General features: G+C 46.0%; 1 protein-coding gene across 5 annotated transcripts in view; it reads left to right on the forward strand.

Moving 5' to 3' along the window:
- Positions 1-2,441: 2,441 nt before the first annotated feature.
- Positions 2,442-22,634, forward strand: part of LOC140918037 (epithelial sodium channel subunit beta) — a 51,610-nt gene continuing 31,417 nt past the window's right edge. For 2 of the 5 annotated variants that reach the window (XM_073361609.2, XM_073361606.1), the window contains exons 1-4: positions 2,442-2,549; positions 18,641-18,712; positions 20,855-21,173; positions 22,284-22,605. In XM_073361609.2, coding sequence (XP_073217710.1) covers positions 20,863-21,173; positions 22,284-22,605 — 633 coding nt within the window. In that variant the 5' untranslated portion in view covers positions 2,442-2,549; positions 18,641-18,712; positions 20,855-20,862. Of the gene's footprint in view, positions 2,550-18,640; positions 18,713-20,844; positions 21,174-22,283; positions 22,606-22,634 lie in introns of those variants that run through there. The other 3 variants (XR_012161060.1, XM_073361605.1, XM_073361608.1) reach the window with 2 other exon arrangements.

Here is a 22,634-nt window from a genome sequence, read left to right on the forward strand (position 1 = left end):
CCCAGGGCTTTGTCAAGCCTGACCTTAAAAACTTCTAAGGAAGGAGATTCCACCACCTCCCTAGGTAACCCATTCCAGCGCTTCACCACCCTCCTAGTGAAAAAGTTTTTCCTAATATCCAACCTAAAACTCCCCCACTACAACTTGAGACCATTACTCTTTGTTCTGTCATCTGCTACCACTGAGAACAGACTAGAACCATCCTCTTTGGAACCCCCTTTCAGGTAGTTGAAAGCAGCTATCAAATCCCCCCTCATTCTTCTCTTCCGCAGACTAAACAATCTCAGTTCCCTCAGCCTCTCCTCATAACTCATGTGTTCCAGTCCCCTCAGCATTTTTGTTGCCCTCCGCTGGATGTTTTCCAATTTTTCCACATCCTTCTTGTAGTGTGGGACTCAAAACTGGACACAGTACTCCAGCTGAGGCCTCACCAATGTTGAATAGAGGGGAACGATCACGTCCCTCGATCTGCTGGCAATGCCCCTACTTATACATCCCAAAATGCCATTGGCCTTCTTGGCAACAAGGGCACACTGTTGACTCATATCCAGCTTCTCGTCCACTGTCACCCCTAGGTCCTTTTCTGCAGAACTGCTGCCGAGCCATTCGGTCCCTAGTCTGTAGCGGTGCATGGGATTCTTCCGTCCTAAGTGCAGGACTCTGCACTTGTCCTTGTTGAACCTCATCAGATTTCTTTTGGCCCAATCCTCCAATTTGTCTAGGGCCCTCTGTATCCTATCCCTGCCCTCCAGTGTATCTACCTCTCCTCCCAGGTTAGTGTCATCTGCAAACAGAGTTAAGATAACCTCGCTGGCACCTGACCAAAATGACCAATGAGGAGACAAGATACTTTCAAAGCTGTGGGGGACAAAGGTTCTCTCGGTCTGTGTGATGCTTTTGCCAGGACCAGAGCAGGAACGCAAGTCAGAACTCCTGGAAAGAGTTAGTAAGCAATCTAGTTAGATATGTGTTAGATTCTGTTTTGTTTAAATGGCTGATAAAATAATTTGTGCTGAATGGAATGTATATTCCTGTTTTTGTGTCTTTTTGTAACTTAAGGTTTTGCCTAGAGGGATTCTCTATATTTTGAATCTGATTACCCAGTAAGGTGTTTACCATCCTGATTTTACAGAGGTGATTCTTTTACTTTTTCTTCAATTCAAATTCTTCTTTTAAGAACCTGATTGCTTTTTCATTGTTCTTAAGATCCAAAGGTTTGGGTCTGTGTTCACCTATGCAAATTGGTGAGGATTTTTATCAAATTGGTGAGGACGGGGTGAGGGGGAGGAGGTTGGGGTCTCTGGTGGTACAGGCTTGGGAGGGCAAGGAAAGGAGGTTGGAGCCTCCGGGGGGAGGGGGTGAAGGGAGGAGCTTGCGGTATTAGGGGGTGGGGTGAGAGGGGGAGGAGGTTGGGGGTCTCTGGGAGGAAGAGGGGAGGAGGTGGGGTGTGTGGGGGGTGACAGGGGGAGGAGGTTGGGGGGTGAGGGGGCGGGGTGTGAGGGGAGGAGGTTGGGGGTGAGGGGAGCGGTGAAGCAGGAAGAGGTTGGGGTGGGTGGGGGGAGGGGAGGAGTTGGGGGTGAGGCAGGAAGAGGTTGGGGTGAGAGTTGGGGGTGAGGGGCAGGGGGAGGAGGGAGGCAGGAAGAAGTTGGGGGAGGGGTGAGGGTTGGGGGGAGGCGGGAAGAGGTGGGGGGAGGGGAGGAGTTGGGGGTGAGGCGGGAAGAGGTTGGGGGGGTGGGAGGGGAGGAGTTGGGGGTGAGGGGCGGGGTGATACGGGAAGAGGTAGGGGGAGGGGTTGGGGGGGAGTTGGGAAGAGGTTGGGGTGGGGGAAGGGGAGGAGTTGGGGGTGAGGGGCGGGGTGATACGGGAAGAGGTTGGGGTTGGGGGGTGAGGCGGGAAGAGGTGGGGGGAGGGGAGGAGTTGGGGGGAGTTGGGAAGAGGTTGGGGCGGGGGGAGGGGAGGAGTTGGGGGGGAGGGGCGGGGTGATACGGGAAGAGGTTGGGGTTGGGGGGTGAGGCGGGAAGAGGTGGGGGGAGGGGAGGAGTTGGGGGGAGTTGGGAAGAGGTTGGGGTGGGGGAAGGGGAGGAGTTGGGGGTGAGGGGCGGGGTGATACGGGAAGAGGTTGGGGTTGGGGGGTGAGGCGGGAAGAGGTGGGGGGAGGGGAGGAGTTGGGGGGAGTTGGGAAGAGGTTGGGGCGGGGGGAGGGGAGGAGTTGGGGGGGAGGGGCGGGGTGATACGGGAAGAGGTTGGGGGTGGGGGGTGAGGCGGGAAGAGGTGGGGGGGAGGGGAGGGGTTGGGGTGAGGCGGGAAGAGGTGGGGGGGGAGGGGAGGGGTTGGGGTGAGGCGGGAAGAGGTGGGGGGGGAGGGGAGGAGTTGGGGGGAGGCGGGAAGAGGTGGCGGGGGGGGAGGGGAGGGGTTGGGGTGTGACGCGGGCGGGCGGCTCGCGCCCCGAATCCGCGTCCGGCGCGCGCTCCGGCTCGTGCCCGCGCCTGGCGGGAGCTGAGCCGCATCAGCCGCGAGAGCCGCGCCGCCCGCATCCTCCCCGCAGCCAGGTAAGCTCCGCCGGGCGGGGCGCTGGGGGCCGGGAGCGGGGCGACACTTGCCCGCGGGACCCCCCGAGCCCCGAGCAGGGGCGCTCAGGGCGCCTGAGTTCTACGGCCGGCCCGCGGGACCGGGGGCAGTCGCTGCCGTGCCTCAGTTTCCTCGCCCTGCTCCAGCTCGCAGGGGCTGCGAGGGCGCCTCTGTCGGTGTCTGCGAAGCCGAGACCCACGGCCGGGGAACAAGCTCAGGGCCAGTCTTCAGCTCAAGATACCCCCATCCCAGCCCCATAGCCTGGGCAGGGGCCATGCTGCCCCCACCCTCCCGTGGGATCCTTCCAGCTGGGCATTTTCCGTAATGCCTCCTGGATAAAAAAAGTTGGATTAAAAGTAACCAAAAATGTTTGCAACCAGCTCTCCCCAGGCAGGGCCGTCTAGCCAGCCCGGCCTGGATTGCGAAGGTGGCAATGCCCTGGCTCCCAACAATTTGCAGGCAAAAAGTGCTCGCTGAAGACATGGGTGAATAATCCCCCAAATGACAAATACATGCAAGAATTTTTTTTATCTGCTCTTGGAAAATTTGCACAGATGAAATTTGCAGAATGAATGGTTGTTCTTTACACGTCACTAGCTCAGCTGTAGCTGGGGGAGTGCGCACCTTCGGGAGAGCTCGGAGATAGCAAGTTGCAGTGGGGGAGGTTTAGATTGGATATTAGGAAAAACTTTTTCACTAGGAGGGTGGTGAAACACTGGAATGCGTTACCTAGGGAGGTGGTAGAATCTCCTTCCTTAGAGGTTTTTAAGGTCAGGCTTGACAAAGCCCTGGCTGGGATGATTTAACTGGGAATTGGTCCTGCTTTGAGCAGGGGGTTGGACTAGATGACCTTCTGGGGTCCCTTCCAACCCTGATATTCTGTGATTCTATGATAAGTCGGAAATTGAGCCGTGATTGACGTGAGCTGTCAGCACTTGAACCAGGGTTGGAGACAGTTTGCTACTGTAAACAGGACAAAACTCTTGTCAGCACTATTACAGAAAGCATGGCTTGGAGGGAATAGCCACCTTGCAGTTTGTATTCGATAAACACTGGAATTTTCTATTATTTTTCTGGCTAGGTCTGTCAGGCATGAATGATAGGGGATGGTCTCCCTATTGGGTTTTCTGGTAAAATGTGCAGCAAGCTGAACTCCTCAAACAGACTGACATAGCCCGGTGTTTCACCAGGCAATGTCTCTCTGACAGATGGTACCCTGGGTCTTCCGGGGGTGTTCTATTCCTGCATACATTGAGGCCTCTCGTGCAGAGCCTATGCAGGCGATACTGGCTCTGAAGTCTTTTCCCTAACTACTTTGTATTCAATAGGGTGAGGTCTATGACTTTGTGCCTGTACCGCACTGAGTGAATAAGAGATGCTACCCTGTCTCCAGCCCACATCTTCCAGGAGAATTCATACTCATCAAAATCCATTCTGCACAAAAATGTTACCCTGTGCATCTTACATGCTGAAGGGACAGAGAAGTGATCAGAACTTGTTTTCCTCTCTGTTTGCCTAGGGATTCATGACACTTCATCAAGACGGACCCAATCTTGTAGTCTTTACACGTTCAAAACATTTGTAGCTTTTCTCATCTCCTCCCTTTGTCTATTGTAAATTTTGGACATATGGAATAATGTTCTGTGACTCACATTAAAATGCATTCAACAGCATTTCTGAAAGAACGAAGAGGGGCTGGAATGTTTATGGGATTGTTAATGTTACTCTGAAACCTGTCATTAATGGGACAAGTTGATCCTAGGCAAAGAACCGTTCACCCTGGGCCAAGTTCAGGCAAATGGCTGCCCAGCCCACCATCACTTACACAAACAGTTACAGAACACCTTGCCTCAGATGGCCCCATGCTGTTCTGCCTGTAGAATAGAGCTGTCCTGCTTTCTCTCTAACAACAGTTTCAGCTCCCGTTAGTAGTGGCTATTGCCAACCCCAAGCATTCAAAAATCATGTCTCAGGCCCCCCAGGTCAATGAGACTGAGTTAAAAATCACAAGCTTTTTAAAAAGAAGAATGCATCTGTGGTTCTTTTTACTTACCTCCTGATGTTGGAATGTTCAGGGGTCACATTTTCAAGATTTTCTCCCCAGAAATGAGGGCTAGAAACTTACTAAAAAAAGCAGAGATTCCGAGCTGATAACTTAATTCCAGCAGCTGGGTCTTTAAGAAAAACACCAAATGTGATGAGAGTTGGCAACACGACGTTTGAGTCTCGGTCACGTTCCTAGTGGATACGTGCCCATATCACAAAACCTGCTATAGTAACAAGCTCTATTTGGGTCCCTTGCTGGCAGCCTTAGCAGAGGAATGAATGGGTCAAAGGGAGACATCAGCAAGGGGGGAGGCTGTACCTGTTCTGGGGTGACAGAAGACAATTCAGTGTTCAGTGCTGTTAATCTGGCACCTTTCACGAGCACTAAAATTCACTTAATAAAAACAGCAACACCTTATTACCTGTATTGACACACAAGGCTGCATTAAAGGATAAGTGACAGTTATAAAATAGACTAACAGACGTATTGGAGCATAAGCTTTCGTGAGTGAATATCTTATTCACTTTGTCGGATATTCACGCACAAAGGCTCACAATCCAATACGCCTGTTAGTCTGTAAGGTGCCACAGGACTCTTTGCTGCTTTTACAGTTCCAGATTAACATGGCTACTCCTCTGATACTTGAGTTATAAAATAGATATTTTCCATTATGGGTTGGAGTTTGTGCAGTGCCAGAGAAGCAGCCACCGAATTTCTATTAGTTTTAATGGGTTGCTTTGTGGTTAAAATTGTGCAGTATGCTTAAAATTCACATGGTAATATTGACTATCAATAGCCAAGAATGGATTTTACTTGTTATCCTAAAACACATACTGAGGAGGCCAATCAGAAAGCTTTGGGGATTTAAATGGTTGGTTTTAGATTGTAAGAATAGGAAATAGGTATTTCATTCGTTTAATTCATTTTTCATTTGGTGTGTTTGTGATGTCGCAGGAACCTGTCATTCCTTTCTTACAACACAGGAAATTAATTTGCACTTCAGTAAAGGCTTTAAGCTCCATGTTTTGCAAAATAGAGTATTCTGAGCAGATAGCTTTGTATAATGTGAGGCAGGAAGGAGGAGACCCTTATTGGAATGACAGGATGTATGAGATCTGTTCAGGAGCAAAGCAGGTGTGACCTCCCTAACACTGGGCAGCTGTCTAATGATTAAGCATGAGTGAGGATTTGTGTGTGTCTTGCTGAATTAAGATGAAAAACTTATTAGCTCCATGTATAAATGAGGGCAGAGTAGGGACGTAGCATACAGAGAGGAATCATCAATTCTAGGGCAAGGAACTAGTCCTAAAATTGATTGGTATTACTAGAAGAAACTCTCAGTATGGAAACTTGCCACAGGCCATGGTGAAAAACCTATATAAATAAGAGGAATACATTTTAAAAAGTCATACAAAAGGCATGAGATAGATATCATTAAATTGGCAATAGAAAACCCTCAATTTGTGCAAACATTCTGGAAATACTAATTCAAAATACAAGTTTTCAGTGCTCTACATAAGTCAATAAACCCTTAACTCAGGTGTTCACAACATCCTTAATATGTCCCTAATGGATTTTATTTTATTATAAGACAAATGAATTTCACAGGAGGAATCAAAGTTCAGGAAGCTCAGTGGACTAGTTTGAACAAATAAGATAAGTGTGTTTTGTTTCTGCCTCTGTCAGCAAATGATTTGCTTCACTAACATAACAAGGAAGAATCACTTATTTTACCTCCTTCTGTAATATGTATATGACATATGTCAATGTTTTTGGAATGGAAACTTGTCACTCAAACATCACATAGGTTCAGTAAATGTTTTTCCTACCTGATAAGAGTATGTGCACTACTGGTTCCATTTTTGTTACACTGCCTGGAACTGTGCTTTTTAGTGTTTGATCTGCTGATGGGGGCTAGAGGTCTTTCAGTTCTTTTACACTTTGGCAACACTTGTACAGGCAGTCAAGCCAGTAGAGTATACTGAATGTGTGTATAGTGCAGTCAGGTATCATGTTTCCTATTTAATTTGTATTAACTTCTCAGTTTTTTATATTTAAATCTCTGTGACTAAATGAATGAAGTTAGAGTTTTGATTTTCCAAATATATCAGTGGCCATGTCCTTTGTTCCAGATGTCCCATGCATCCCCAAACAGCTGTCACTTGGATTTCTCATCAGAGAACTGTCCCTCTTGGGGATGTATGATGTGTTACCTGATCTATTCCTGATATAGTGTTATTGTAAAGCACTAAGAAATCCAAACTTATGAGGGAACTGCTGGTTAGAGCTCTTGCTGCACCAGTTACAAGGCTTCTCTTCACACATGTACATTTCTGTTGATATGTATAATACATAAATGTAATTCTCAACATCATCATCCTCACTAAAAACCAACAAAGAACGTGGTTCCTTGGCTTGTTCTAAGTGACTGAAAGGCCACTGACTCTTACAGGAGAAACACAGGACTTGGAATGTATGTCAAGGAGAGGTTTCCAATATTTGAAGAAGAAAGGCCAGGGCGCTCCCCTGCCGTTTAAGGCAAGATAAGCAGGGGAATTCCTGTCTTGCCCTAGTTTGAATATTATGAGTTGGGACTTAGACAAGAGAGAGGCATCCATGTGCCGGCTTGAGGTAGTGCGTGCAGGCCCATAGGTAGAAACTTAGGTGCCTAGGGAACTTTTATGGAAAAAATGTAGGTCCTATGGCACCTACAGTGTCAGGTGGCAGCTGAGGAGGGGGTTCTGGATTGCAGTAGTGCTTAAATCTGGGCTTTAAGTGCCTAAGTCCTTGTGTGGTTCTGGCCCCAAAAGTACTGTAATTTTTCGTGTTGGAAATAGACTGTTATTTTTAAAAACTTAATCCTTTTAAAAAGTCTTCTAATGACATGTAACACACATACTCCATCCCACGCTAGTACTAAGCGTTGTGTCTAGGAGAGTAGACCCTACAGGGAGGTTGGATCTCATTCAGAATTAGCCAAGATATACACAATAATGGAAGCAAAACCTTTGCTGATCAAGTTAACATCACACAGGTTCAGTAAATGATTTTCCGACTTGATAAGAGTATGTACACTACTGGTTCCATTTTTGTTACACTGCCTGTTAGTCTGAAAACTGGTACTAAAATAAGAATATTTCTACCCCTAAATTGCAACAGTTAAATCAGAACAGAGTAAAATCCTTTCTGTAGGAAAACAAGGCGGCAGGTGATTTCTATGTACACTTTGCCCCAGTCTTTGGTTCAGGCTGTGGAAAAGGTGGCATGTGACCAAATGAAGATTGGAGAGGAATTATTGTTGTGCATTTCAGCAAGGAAACTAATAGCAGATATTATGGGCCTGTCCTAGTATCGGAATCATGTTAGCAACTGGTTATTAAACAGAGTCATGACCAACAAACTTTTTGTGTAGCCTCCCTAATCAACGTGGACTGGGATTTTTTAAAAATGAGAACTATGCTCGCCAAACCCTATTACAGACTAATAGGTAGTCTATAGCATGATTTTATAACATGAAGTCTGATCCTATAGGCATCATCAGGCACAGGAGTGTCCCCTTGGATTTCAACAGGAGCAGGATTGGATTTATGGGTCTCAGGGTGTGATGGGAGTAGCCTCTCCACAATGCTGAGGCAAACCATGCTAGGACCATACACACATTTGTTGCTAGCATTATTTCAACCACTGTGTGGATAGGGCCTCCGTGAGTGTGAAATGCATATGGCTCCTTTTGTGCTACAGAAGCCCTGCATCCAGAACTGATTTTCACGATCAGTTATTGAACATTATTTCAGATCACACAATTATGGTAGCAGATGCCAGCAAGAGCCAAACTTTAACTGTGTCCAGACAATGGTGGAGGTATCATCTGGTGTAGACAACTGCTCCATTGTTGACTGGAGGTGTCGATTAAAGTTTGTAAAGTGCTTTGAGATCCTCAGATAACTATAAAAGGGCAGAGTATTACTACAGTATATTGTTGAAGAAAAATGCAACTAATTTCTTATTTACTTATTAGAGAAGAATCCTTACAACCCGAGTAGTGTGTAGGGGCAAAGTGAAGATCATCAGAAGAGGAAGAGACAGGTAGCTGGTAGATGCTTTACCCAGCAGTGCCCAAATCAGGGGAGGGGAAGGTAAAACAGTAAAATGAGAAGCTTCTGGAAGCAGCAATGGGGCATCATAAAGTTTCCCCCATGGCTGCAGTTATTGCTGCATACTTCAATTTTGTAAACAGTGCGATCTAGGGGAAGCAACAAATACATACATTGCCCTGGGTTCATCTGCTACTGCAGTAGCCTGACTGTGCGGTGGAGTTCTGTCTGGCTCCTGCAACCTTCCAAGTTCTCAGCCAAGTTCTCCATTTGGATGTGGGGCAGGGGAGGGGAAGAGTATTGTGCTGCTGTGTTCCCTGATTCAGGGTGGGATAGGGAGGGGTTAGCAATAGTGGTGGGTGGGTGGGTGTGTGAGTGCCAGTTTCTCACTTATCACCTGTGTGCTTTACACTACATGGTACATCCCAGCTAATGGAAGAGCCGGGCAGCCTGAAGGGTTCATAGAGAAGCTGTTGAAGTATCCCTTTAGAAAACATGGGCCACTTGAACTCCTCTGACATTAAGCTCAAGTGAGTACAAGGAGCTGTCTCAGGATTGCAGGTGTGGCTACAGAACCAAGCAAGAGCCAGCTGCAGGAATAAAGAAAGAGTAAGATTTTGTCTTAGAAAAAAAGATTGTAGAAATTAAGGTAAGGAAATGTTGGAAAGGTTAAAAACAAACGTAGGGTTACTTCCCTTCTGGAAAAATGACCATTTGTGTGTGTGAAAGTGCAACTTTTTCTTTTCTGAACCAGCTTTGCCCTTTGAAAGCAACGCTTACTCCGGCCAGAGGGAGTGAGCTTGGCTCTTGGCCTCCTGCAACATTAGAAAATCCCTTTAAAATGGTGTTTGTTAACCAGTCTATTGTGCTACCAGCATTGGACAGAACATTGTTAAAATGTGTCAGGGTTTTTTTTAGAGACGAGGTGGGGGAGGTAATATCTTTTATTAGACCAGCTTCTGGTGGTGAGAGAGACAAGCTTTCAGGCCACACTGAGCTCTTCTTCAGGGCTGGGAAAAGTAATTTTAAATCATTTTATGGTCAGTTTGCTAACCTGGCAGCCAGTTTAGTGCTCAGTCCTGTAAGATACTGACCACTTTAGCCCTGATCCAGCAAAGCTTTTAGATACACGTTTAACTTTAAATCTTTGAGCAGGGTCATTGAAATCAGTGTGCACAGGGTAAAAAGCCAGTTTGCCTCCTGTGGGATTTGGCTCTTAGAATATGAGTCCCCACTACTGTGTTATCTACTGTGTGTAAGCGATAAAGTGAAGGCAGGTTATGTTAAACTCATGCAGGTAAGGATTGACTCCCTCTGCACTGGGGATAAAACTTTTTATGAACAGTTTTAAGCACAGTTCAAAACCAGTTTGGGCTAATTGGATTTGTCTGGTCAACATGGGCAGGGGTTAACTATTTCACAATAACAGGTTTCAGAGTAACAGCCGTGTTAGTCTGTATTCGCAAAAAGAAAAGGAGTACTTGTGGCACCTTAGAGACTAACCAATTTATTTGAGCATGAGCTTTCGTGAGCTACAGCTCACTTCATAATTGGTTAGTCTCTAAGGTGCCACAAGTACTCCTTTTCTTATTTCACAATAGTGTTTAAAAAGCTACTGTAGAACAGTGTTTAGGCCTAGTCATAAACCCATAAATACATAAACCACGTCCGCTTGAATGGGTGGTAAATTGTGATTCAGACTGATTTGATGATAGAAAGATCTGATGACTATATTCCTGTATAAAGTCTCTTGAAATAACAGCTGTTGTGATTATTTTGTTTCGGATATTTACATGACAAGGATTTAACCTCCTAAGTAAATAGTTTCTAAAAATTATTTGGATAAACAGTAATCTCCAGCAGCCTGGAGCCTCCACAGCATTTTTGGTGGGGTTAGAGAGGAGATTATGTCTACACTGAAACCGGAAGATGTACTTTCCTGCTCAAGTAGACATGCCAGCTTGATCAGCGTTGGTGCAAGCATGCTAAAAATAGCAGTGCAAGCGGCAGGATGATCTAGCTTCCCTATGATCCCATCTGAGATGGTAGGTGTGTACTTGGCCAGCTAGCCCTCCTCCAGCTGCACTTCTATTTATGGCTACTCAAGCTGGGAATTAGGACTTCCTGCTCAACAGGGCAGAGTCCTTTTACCAACATGCTATCTAAGTCAGCTCACAGCAGGTCTCGATGGTAGGAGGTTAAAATGCCTTTGGCTTGCCTCCAGTCGCTCTCCCACCATGTCTGTCACCAGTAGAGGTGTACCAGTGGTTCTGCAAAGATGGGTAGATTTTCTCAAAATTGTTATTGAAGTCACAGCAGATGTGGGCAGAGCCTAACTGCAGCCTGGAGCCAATTCAGGGCACTTCCCAGGTCCAGAACTAGGACACGTTTCCACAGATGGATTTAGAAATATCAATTGTGTTAAAATCTTTAAAGGGCCATGGTCAAGATTAGTCATAATTAAAAATCCTCTATTAATAATGTCTCAAATTATGAATAAAGAATTCTCATTTCATTTTCACCTTTTATGCTGTTTGTTTTTTCTCTTCACGGATGATCCAACGCTGCAAAAGTTTACTCACATGAATAATTCCCTCTCAGGCAAGCACATCATTTGACATCAGTGGGATGTCTCGTGTGAGTAGGAGTTGCAAGATAGCATCCTTAAGTTAAGCAATAACACAAAGCTGGTCAGATTAGCTGGTTTTGTTTATACTAGTAGTTATTTTTCCACTTCTTGTGGGGTTGTAACCAGTGTAGTATAATGGGAATGAATCCCAAAGAAAGTTTTAATTGAGTGTTTAGAAAATAATTGAAACATTAGGATAAGTAAATAAACAATTAGATGTTGTGTTTGAACTACTTGACACTGTTTTAAATTACAAGAAAACATAAAATAAGTAATCTGAATCTAGTTTATGATGGCTAATTCTGTGAAAACAACTAGTTGCAAGAGAATACAAAAGGGTGCTGAAAGTACTGGAAATATGAGCTACAAAGTAACTTTTAAAAGGGCCATTTGTTAGATGGATAAATGTAAATACATTCAAGATAGTGCATGTGGGTGTAATGACTGCTACAAAATTATGAACAAAGAAATATAAGTTTCATAGTGGTAGTCATGTTAGTCTGTATCAGCAAAAACAATGAGGAGTCCTTGTGGCACCTTAGAGACTAACAACTTTCTTTGGGCATAAGCTTTCTTGGGCTAAAACCCACTTCCTCAGATGCATGGAGTAAAAAATACAGTAGCAGGTATATATACACAGTACATGAAAAGAAATATAAGTAAACACTTCAAGGTTTTTAATTTTATATAGATAAAAAGATAAGGATACAATGGTGTACATATGCTGCATTATAACTGATTGTAATTGTGTAAATGAAAAGGTTTAAATATTCAGAAGACTATAGAAACGTTGTGGTTTATTCTAAAGAGAATACAATGTTTGTTATGGAAACTTCTGGGGAGCATTTGCTTGAAGAGAAACAAGAGGAAACCCTTCAATCCTGGGTAGAAGAGATATACATTTTACAGTATTGTAATATCAGAATTTATGCATGCTTTATGAATTATGAGTGTTGGCTGTCTGGGCAGTAAAGTGAAAGGCTAATTAATGAATAGTGATTTTCTTGAGTCTATCTGCAATTTCAGATTACTCAGAACATTTTTGAAAAGCACCTGTAGCACAGAAGTCTGTGCTGTGATCCTGGCTGACTAGGGTAATTGGCAAAAAGGAACCAGCTGGTCACTCAGGTCACTGGTTCTTGATCGAGTCCTGTTCAGTAGCAACCAAAAATCGCGAGTGCCTTAGTGGAAGGAGGTGGGGTCTCTGACAGTTCCCAGTCAACAGATGTTGACCTAACTTTCAGAATAGAAAGAAAGTATGTGTGTGTCTGACAGACCAAGGACTCGCTGGACTTGGAGAGGGAACACCCCTCTTGCCACCAGAGGTTCTGTTTCTTGTAAAGGCTCATGGTAGATTGACATGGTAATTTGGAAGAACTTTCCACTGCTGCCACCCATCCCATCCCAGATCTTTGTCTGGAGGTCTTCCCAGAACTGCTGTTCTGGCACCTTCTCAGCACTGAATTCAGAGAGTGGAAGTGTGATGCTCATGTCGTGGCAGTTTGAGGAACCATTCAGTGGTCACCAGCTTGATTAGAAGGGAAAAACTAAGCAGTTTATCCAGTGGGAGTATTCATGACAACTTCCTGTTTTTTTTCCCCTACAGTATGTTTGACACTGTGCCCTGATGCCATAACTCCACTGTCAACACAGTCACATGTAGGAGAACATCTCCTTAACATTTACAAATCGTTTATGAAAGATGATGTAATGGAAGGGAAATATAAGGAACTGAAATTCAAAGTTATCTATAGAAGCCAGTCATCCGGAGGGGATTGTTCAACTGTCAGCCTGTTACTTGGTATGGAGAAGAGCAGTTCTGGATTGCTGGTGATGATAGTAATGCTCATCATCTGGTTTTAATAATCACTGGAAAACCCTGTGGCAAAGAGAGTAGGAAACTGAGGGAGAGAGAATTTTGAAGTGTTATCTTTCAGAGGCTCAAAGAAATCCTCTTCTTTGAGATGCGTTGGAATATATCTGAATGTCTTGGCATCACTTGACCACACCCTTTCCAAAGAAAGCTCCACAAAATCTGGTACCCAATTTGCATCAGCTGCATGACAACTGCAAAAGCAGCACATCCCTCATAACCATGAGGGCTTAATGACTTATTAGTAGGGCCATCCAAATTCACGGCCATGAAAAGCATTTCATGGAGCGTGAAATCTGGTCTCCTGTGAAATCTGGTGCTTTTACACTATACAGATTTCACAGGGGAGACCAGTGTTTCTCAAACTGGGGGTCCTGAGCCAAAAGGGAGCTGCAGGGGGGGCGTCACAAGGTTATTTTAGGGGGTTGCAGTATTGCCTCTCTTACTTCTGTGCTGCCTGCAGAGCTGGGTGCCTGGAGAGCGGCAACTGTTGGTGTGGGCAGTGGGGGGAGGCACTATCCTTGTCGTTTTCTGTGTGGTCGTATATATTTCCCTCTCTTAACTGGTCCCTTCAGCCTGCAGATAAACTCACTTCACACTCTATTGCCAGTAGCAAGGCAGATCTGGGTTATGTCTACACTATGCCACGATGCAGACTATGGGGGTGGGAACTGCAGAGCGCACCAAAGTTTTGCAGCCTCATTGCCCCATATGGACGCTGCTGGCACAAACTAAAAGGTACCCAGTTCACATTAACATAGTCCAGCATGGTGCATTCTGCGGTTCTTGCCCCCGGAGTCCACACTGCAGCACAGTGCAGATGAGAGTGTTAGTCCTTCCTCTGCTGTATGTGAGGAGCTAATTCAGGAAATGCTGTGATGGTGAAGGAGGCTGCAGAAAGTTCCCACTCCTGAATTGGTGGAAATCTTTGAAAGGTCACACAGCTTCTCTTCCAGATTACGGCTAGTATCTCTGTCAGGGATAGGTCCCACACAGTCAGAGCATTCTACCAGCTCCTGGGAAGCAAGTGTTGGCAACTACGGTCTATTGATTTAAAACTATGTAGGAGCCAGAAAGCACTGCCCAGTTACAATTCAGTCATAGTTACACTCACAGTTTCAGTCAGAAAAGTACATGCTACAGCCAGAGTGAGTTGTACAAGGGAAATGGAATTGTTTTCAGAAACTGTAAACTATCCCCTCCAACCACTGCAACTGTGACGGTGGCTGGGAAACAGTGTGGCACACTGCAGTTTAACGTGATCATTAAGGCTGCCTCTGGTCTTAAATCTGTCGTAGTAAATACCTCTCTACAGACCCTCTTTCTTCAGCTGGAACAAAGCTCTAGATTGTACTTTCTGAGGGGAACATTAGCTTTCACAGACTATTTTAGTGAGTGCTTCTCCATCACTACCCATCAGCTCACCAATCTCATGTTGTTAATGGAAAGAACAAGGTGAGAACAAGTTCAAACACAAAGTGAACAACAAAATCTCCAAACCAAAGATGTGAGGGAGAATGAACATTTGAATATAGTTTGGTCAAGCCATGGGCATTTAGACCAAACTTTTAGCCACCTGATTGGGTAAATGATTCTGTGAAACCCTGAAACCGTTCCCACTTGTTGCTCAGAGCTTTCTGGTTTATATAAACTGTAATTTGCTTCCCTAATTTGAAACTTTTATTATTCCCATATCCTGCAGAGCTGTGAACACATTATCCATGTGATGGGCGATCATTGTGTGTCCAGCATGAATGGGGTAGCTCACGTTCTAGTCTAAGTGAGCTAACAAGGGGTTGAGTTGTAATTTGATCTGTTCTTAGAGACCTCTTTACCATTTATTTTCAGAGTTCAGAGCATTATTCCTTTCTAGATGGAACTGTCTGAATCATGGGTCTTAGTTTAGTGTGTCTGATTGCACCCTCCCAGGAAATACCCACAGGAGGCGTTTGGGGAGAAGAAAATCTATTGTGTGTCCTCCCAAGTTTTTCACTTGAGAAGTATGTGTTGGGGATGGGAAGATATTTGTCCCCACATGGACCCAACACCAAAGCAGAAGGTTTAGCCCCATAGCCCCACAGAGCTGCTCTCTGGGGATACATTGGAGGCCAGAGCCATCTGCACAGAGACTCCTCCACACTAACTCCTCTTGTTCTCTCTGGTTGCATAGCTCTGCTGTAGTTGAGGTGACAGGACTCCAACCAGCTTCTTCCACGAAGACCTTAAAGAGGAAAGTTCCCTCGCACAAAAAGGACTTGCTAAAATGTTCAGCTCAGGCTGCAATAACTTTATGATAGCCTCACCGCTGGTTTGAGGGGCTATGGGGGAGGAGGGTTAGGTGAAGGGTCGTGGTACATTTTAATCAAGGCAGCAAAGGGAGTGAAAATATGTGGCCAGGAATGTACAAGTTACTTGGAACAGGGAGAATGCATTGAAAGGAATCCATGACACCTCCTACAGTAACGGCTATCTCAGTGAGCTATTCCAAATAGCATTGGTGGCCAGCAGAATGCATTTCCCATCTGTGCACGCACACGAGAAAGTAGTGGAGTTGCCATGTGGGTTTTTCTTTTTTAAAGCTTCTCAGGATAATTAGGAGCAAACTTGCAAAGCTTTGCCCTTTTTCAAAATGATTGCCAACTCCATTGTTCTTAATTAGGTGAAGCCACAAAACTGTCCTCAATTAAAATAGCCTGTGCAGGCAGCAATGAGGCTGCCCTTGGCAAAGATGGACATGACCTCCCGTTGTTTCCAATTGGACTAATGCTAGATTGGGCTTAATGAAAACGGCCCCTCCTTTGTGCTGTCAGGAGGCAGCGAGAGGGATGCTGTAAGGAGCTGGTGAACAGCAGTGGGACAAGGAGGGACAGTGGGGGAAGCAGGTCACCGGGGGGGGCAGGGAGGGTGCTGTAAAGGGCAAATGAAGGGGGCCAGCACAATCTAGAAGAGTAAGGAGGGCAGCTGTAGGAGAGAGGAATGGGGCACCAGGGAAGACTGAAGGAGGCAGAGGAACCCATGGGGGTACGATGCAATAAGGTGCAGCAAGGAATAGGGGGCAAAGAAGAATTTGAAGGGTGGGAAGTGAAGGGGGGCAGGTAGGAGACTCTGGTGGAGCACAGAGGAGAATGTGAGTTGGACAGAGATCAGGAGGGAGAAAGGACAGTGAATGTGGGGGTGGACGGAGGATAAGGGGAATCTCCCATCAAGAAGCCGGCAGGGAGGATGATTATGTGTATGCTCATTTCAGGGTAGTGTTTGAATCTCAAATTATCAAACACAATTGGAGTCGGCATCTTCCCCCTAAAGCCATAGATCACAGCTCAAAGCAAGAGGCTGGCTTGACAAGAATGAGATTTTTAAAAGCAATCCCCTGACTTAGGAGCCCGGGGCATCATTCTGAATGCTGGGGGGGGGGGAGGAGGGGCTACACTGAAGAGATTCTGATTGGTTGTGAATTTTGTTTTAAGAGCGTTAAAATTCAGACTTGGGAGATGTACTATTAAAATAAAGACAGGTTTCAGAGTAACAGCCGTGTTAGTCTATATTCGCAAAAAGAAAAGGAGGACTTGTGGCACCTTAGAGACTAACCAATTTATTTGAGCATGAGCTTTCGTGAGTCTCTAAGGTGCCACAAGTACTCCTTTTTTTTATTAAAATAAGCCAACTCTTCCTTCAAGCCTTTCAAGTATATGAGCCATTGATACACATGTCTGCGTGAACTCAGGATCCCCTTCGGTGGGAGATTTTTAGAACTGAAACAAGACCAGACTTTGTACCTCTCAATTTCAAATTCTTATTTGGTCAGTGGGAAGAGTGAATAAGCAGCAGAGCGAACCCAGATCCCAGGGAATCCAGGTAGTCTGGTCTATCAAGTATGGATTGGATGAATGTACTATAAGGTGGACAGAAAGCTGGCTAGATCATCGGGCTCAGTGGGTAGTGATCAATGGCTTGATGTCTATAGTTGCCAGCCGGTATCGAGTGGAGTGCCCCAGGGATCTGTCCTGGGACTGGTTTTGTTCAACATCTTCATTAATGATCTGGATGATGGGATGGACCCTTGCACCCTCAGCAAGTTCGCGGATGACATTAAGCTGAGGGGAGAGGTAGGTATGCTGGAGGGTACAGATAGAGTCCAGAGTGACCTAGACAAATCGGAGGATAGGGCCAAAAGAAATCTGATGAGGTTCAACAAGGACAAGTGCAGAGTCCTGCACTTAGGACACAAGAATCCCATGCACCACTACAGACTAGGGACCGAATGGCTAAGCGGCAGTCCTGCAGAAAAAGACCTAGGGATTACAGTGGACGAGAAGCTGGATATGAGTCAGCAGTGTGCCCTTGTTGCCAAGAAGGCCAATGGCGTATTGGGCTGTATTAGTAGGAGCATTGCCAGCAGATCGAGGGAAGTGATTATTCCCCTCTATTCAGCACTAGTGAGGCCACACCTGGAGTATTGCATCCAGTTTTGGTTCCCCCACTACAGAAGGGATGTGGACAAATTGGAGAGAGTCCAGCGGAGGGCAATGAAAATGATTAGGGGGCTGGGGCACATGACTTATGAGGAGAGGCTGAGGGAACTGGGCTTATTTAGTCTGCATAAGAGAAGAGTGAGGGGCGATTTGATAGCACCCCTTTAATTACCAGAAGGGGGGTTCCAAAGAGGATGAAGCTCGGCTGATCTCAGTGGTGGCAGATGACAGAACAAGAAGCAATGGTCTCAAGTTGCAGTAGGGGAAGTCTAGGATGGATATTAGGAAACACTATTTCACTAGCAGAGAGGTGAAGCACTGGAAAGCGTTACCTAGGGAGGTGGTTGAATCATCATAGAATACCAGGGTTGGAAGGGACCTCAGGAGGTCATCTACTCCAACCCCATGCTCAAAGCAGGACCAATCCCCAATTTTTGCCCCAGATCCCTAAATGACCCCCTCAAGGATTGAACTCACAACCCTGGGTTTAGCAGGCCAATGCTCAAAGCACTGAGCTATCTGCCCCGCGTCCCCGTCCCCCGGTGATCCTTAGAGGTTTTTAAGGCCCAGCTTGACAAAGCCCTGTCTGCGATGATTTAGTTGGGGATTGGTCCTGTTTTGAGCAGGGAGTTGGACTAGATGACCTCCTGAGGTCTCTTCCAACCCTATTCTATGATCAAAGCTGGATGTTGCCCAGTGGAGTTTGGGTGTGTTTTAATTTTAATCTAATCTAAATCTTTTAATGTTTTTTTTTAAAAGAGGGAGAAATATTTACTAGTTTGCTTTTGCCAATCTCTCTGGCTTCCAGTGTATTTTGGTTATGCCAGTTTATGAAACAAGGGTTGTCCTTGAGGTTTCCTGATCTGGGATTTAGCAAGCAGATGTCTAACTGGTGACAGGACAGCTGAGGTGAAAAGACCACATGTAATAAACCTCCAGCCTTTCTTTATGCCGCAGGTTTGCTTATTCCTCTGGAATTGCCTACTCAGAGGGTATCTACTGCTTGGACCACTCCTGTCTTGCACGGTGGTGAGTTGGGATGCAGCGAAGAGCCATTGCTTCTGCAGTACCCCAGCCCCTGCAGAGAGCTTCTGCAGGGTCAGGCATCCATGACTGGAAAGTAGAAGAGATGGGCAGGAAAAGTGCATATTGCCTGCCCTCATCCCCACCACAGACCTGCACAAAAGCCAGTGGAAAGTTAATCGAACCTAAAGGCCCCCTTCATGCTGAAGAAACTCTTGCGAGCAGGGGGCTTGGAGAGTCCTTCCTTGGTATTGTGACTTCATTGGAGCAATGCTGTCAGGGAGGCGGAGGGCTGGGGGCCCCAGGTCCCCTTTGCAGGTTCCATGAAATCTGCTGGGTTTGGGGACAAAACTGCTTCCTGTTCCCAGGAGGAAGGAGTCTAAGCCCTGTCCCTGACACAACAATCCTAGGAAATCTCTGGAATGGGATAGTGCTAGGGGGCGGGGGAGTTCCTCCCCTCCAGAGCTCCTTACCATGGGTTTTGCTTAGGGAAGAGGTAATCTGGGTCTCATGACATTTGATCTTGGGTGATGAGGCTCTGTTGGGGCATGGCACAGGATCATAGGGCTGTGAGTAACTGGAGACAGATGGAGTTTGACTCCAGCTCAGCATGAAGTTGTGAGACACCACAAAGTCAGTGAATCGTTTTCAATCTTTATCAAACTCATTGCACTCGCAGTCTTGGCCAGATGTGGAAGGTGTCCTCACCCACTCCCCATAAACAGCTGAGCCTGTGTGAGTACTCAGTTACTATCCAGTTCCTCTGCTCGGATAGGTAAGGTTTCAAACTGATGCAGTCATCTCACCAAACAGGCCCAAGAGAAAAAGACCATCTAACCAAATGAAATCAGCCTACATTGTCTTCCAATTCTAGAGGAGTAAAGAGATCCTTCGAGTGTGCATGGCCTATACCCCAGCAACCTGTACAGCAACTTTCCTTTTATATTTTATCTACATGGGATTAAAGTTAGTGAGAGTAACATTGCATAAAAGCAGAATTTGTTCTTTCTTCTGAATATTGCTGATTATTGAAACGTTTCTAGTTCTACACTTTCAGTATTACTGCTCCCTCTGTGCTTAATACCATATTTAACATGGGTCCTCAATCCTGACATTCTACATTTTAAACCTCTGAACGATTTTCAACTTAGCTAGATCTCTCTTTTGTTGTGAAATTCTGCTCCGGGATATAAAGATTTAGTAACACGCATTCTCAACTCACAATAGCAGCATAAAATGTACCATGTACTCACAATACCAATGCAAAATATGCAGCATCCCTCACATCAGCAGCACAAAATGTACTGATATTATCTCAAAACAAAGGAATCTGGAGAAAAAAAAACAATCTATTGTCCTTTCTCTGGCAGGCACCCTCAGCCCTTTGACATTTTTAGTCTTGAAAATGGACACTTGTGCCCAAATCCCTCTTTCCTACTCCCCTTTCGGGAGGTGGATACATCTGATGCCCAAGGAGTTGGTAATACTTCTTCCCCAGTCATTTTAAGTCAAATCCCTTTAGGTCCCTTCTACACTGAGAGTTGAGCTGAGTTAGCCTAATTGCTGTTCTAAACCAGTTCAGAGTCATGCAGTTTAAACAGACCTAGAGCAGATAAAGATTTAAGACTAAGACTGGTCTACAGTAGTAGCATACATTAATGTTCATACAGTGCCATGAATGATGGTTCTTTGAGACAAAATAGGGGTCCCTTCTCCAAGGATCTTACACAGTTTAGGCTGTAATAGGCTCAGAATGGGTTTGCAAGTATGACTTGCCTTCCAATAACTGCATGTTTTCTGTTCCCCACGTCTAGGTGGGAAGGATTTCCAGTATTGCCGTAGGAAGCCCAGCTCTGGGGTGGTGGTACAGGGGGAGGTTGAGAGGTCTCCAGAACTCTTTCAACACGGGTAGTGAGACGCTGAGAATCTCATTCACATTTCCCTCGTGGCAACACAGACCACAACCATTAGGGCATAGGTGAGATCGCTACCCTGTGATCTGTGAAATCCACCTGTAGAGCTACCAGAGACAGGCTGAAGGCACCTGCTGGTTAGCCTCCCATCTGAAGGACTCCTAGAAGCAGAATATGGCAAGTAATTTAAATCCCGCTGCCTAAGACTAACCTGTTTTCCCCCCCATGTTCACAGGCATTACAATGAACTTTAAAAGGTATTTCATTAGAGTGCTGCACCGTCTCCAGAAGGGGCCAGGATACACATACAAAGAGCTGCTGGTCTGGTACTGCGATAACACCAACACGCATGGACCCAAGCGCATCATCCGAGAGGGGCCAAAGAAAAAAGTCATCTGGTTTTTCCTGACTCTGCTCTTCGCATCTCTCGTCTTCTGGCAATGGGGGATCCTCATTGGCACATACCTCTCCTACAGTGTCAGTTCATCTCTCTCTATAGGGTTTAAGACCATGAAGTTCCCAGCAGTCACAGTCTGTAATGCCAGCCCCTACAAGTGAGTTGCCTATCTGCACCAAGTGATACAGCATCAGCTGTGAAGCTGACTTTCTCAGTGACATTTCCAGAGCATAGCACTATAAATCTTTTCCATCTCAAATTGCAAAGATATGGGCTTTCTGAAAGTGGCCATTGTCATTCAGCAAGCCCTTTAAACCAGTGGTTCCCAAACTTGTTCCGCCGCTTGTGCAGGGAAAGCCCCTGGCGGGCCGGCCGGTATGTTTACCTGCCGCATCCGCAGGGTCGGCCGATCGTGGCTCCCAGTGGCCGCGGTTTGCTGCTCCAGGCCAATGGGGGCTGCGGGAAGCGGCGCGGGCTGAGGGACGTACTAGCTGCCGCTTCCAGCAGATCCCATTGGCCTGGAGCAGTGAACCGTGGCCACTGGGAGCCGCGATCGGCCGAACCTGCGGACACGGCAGGTAAACAAACCGGCCCAGCCCTCCAGGGGCTTTCCTTGCACAAGCGGCGGAACAAGTCTGGGAACCACTGCTGTAAACAAATGAAAACAAAAGAATGAATGAAAACACTTTCCGCAACCCAACCCCATTATCTGGGTGCCACAAAAGGCTAATATCTGCTCTCAGTTACTTCAATGTAAATTCAGAGTAACTCCTATGAAATCAGGCAGTCCAACAACTTCACTGGAGGTACTTTAAATTTACATCAATATGACAGAGCAGAGGTGTGGCCCAAAGTGTAAAGTACATCCCAGTCAGTAGTGTAAAGTACATCCCAAAACTTAGAGCAGATCCACAAGTAGGTTGATTTTTGTGTCTTCTCCTTCTAGAGTGGCTCCTGGGTATGTTAGCCCTCTGCTGACCCAGGAACATGAGTTATTTGAAAGATAATGACATTATTTCTGTAAACACAAGTCATCAGTAAAACACTGATGGTTTATCGCCTCGCTAATTTTATATCTGGTTCTTGCTCCAGGGTCTGGCCGCCAGGATACACATTCTAGCCTAGATCACACTTTGTACATGGACTGCATTCATTTTTCAGTAACTCTTTATGAAGCTACCTAAGGCCCATGTTCCCTATAGACATTCAATCTACTGCAAGCCACTGCCACCTTCCCAGCACCTGCTAACTGCTCTTTGTCCTTCAGATACTCCAAGGTGAGGCATCTATTGAAAGAGTTGGATGCGCTCACCGAGGCAGCCCTGGAAAGGATCCTGCAGTCCAAGCATGGGGACGCAATCTCAGCTCCCCCACTAAACTCCAGTGAGACTGTTTCTCAGAGGTTAGACCTGAAGCTCTGGAACCAAATCCCCTTGGTTCTGATTGATGAGAGTGACCCAGACCATCCCGTCATTATCGATCTCTTTGAGACCGACCAAAGCGGCTCAGGAACCCGACCCAACAGTTCCTCTCCCACCCTGTCCAACGTGACATCAGAAGCACAGAAACACAAAGTGGCAGTGAAGCTGGTAAGTGTAGGTTTGTGGCTCCATGCAGA

This window comes from Lepidochelys kempii, chromosome 10, assembly GCF_965140285.1.
Source record: "Lepidochelys kempii isolate rLepKem1 chromosome 10, rLepKem1.hap1, whole genome shotgun sequence".
Lineage (NCBI taxonomy): Eukaryota > Metazoa > Chordata > Testudines > Cheloniidae > Lepidochelys > Lepidochelys kempii.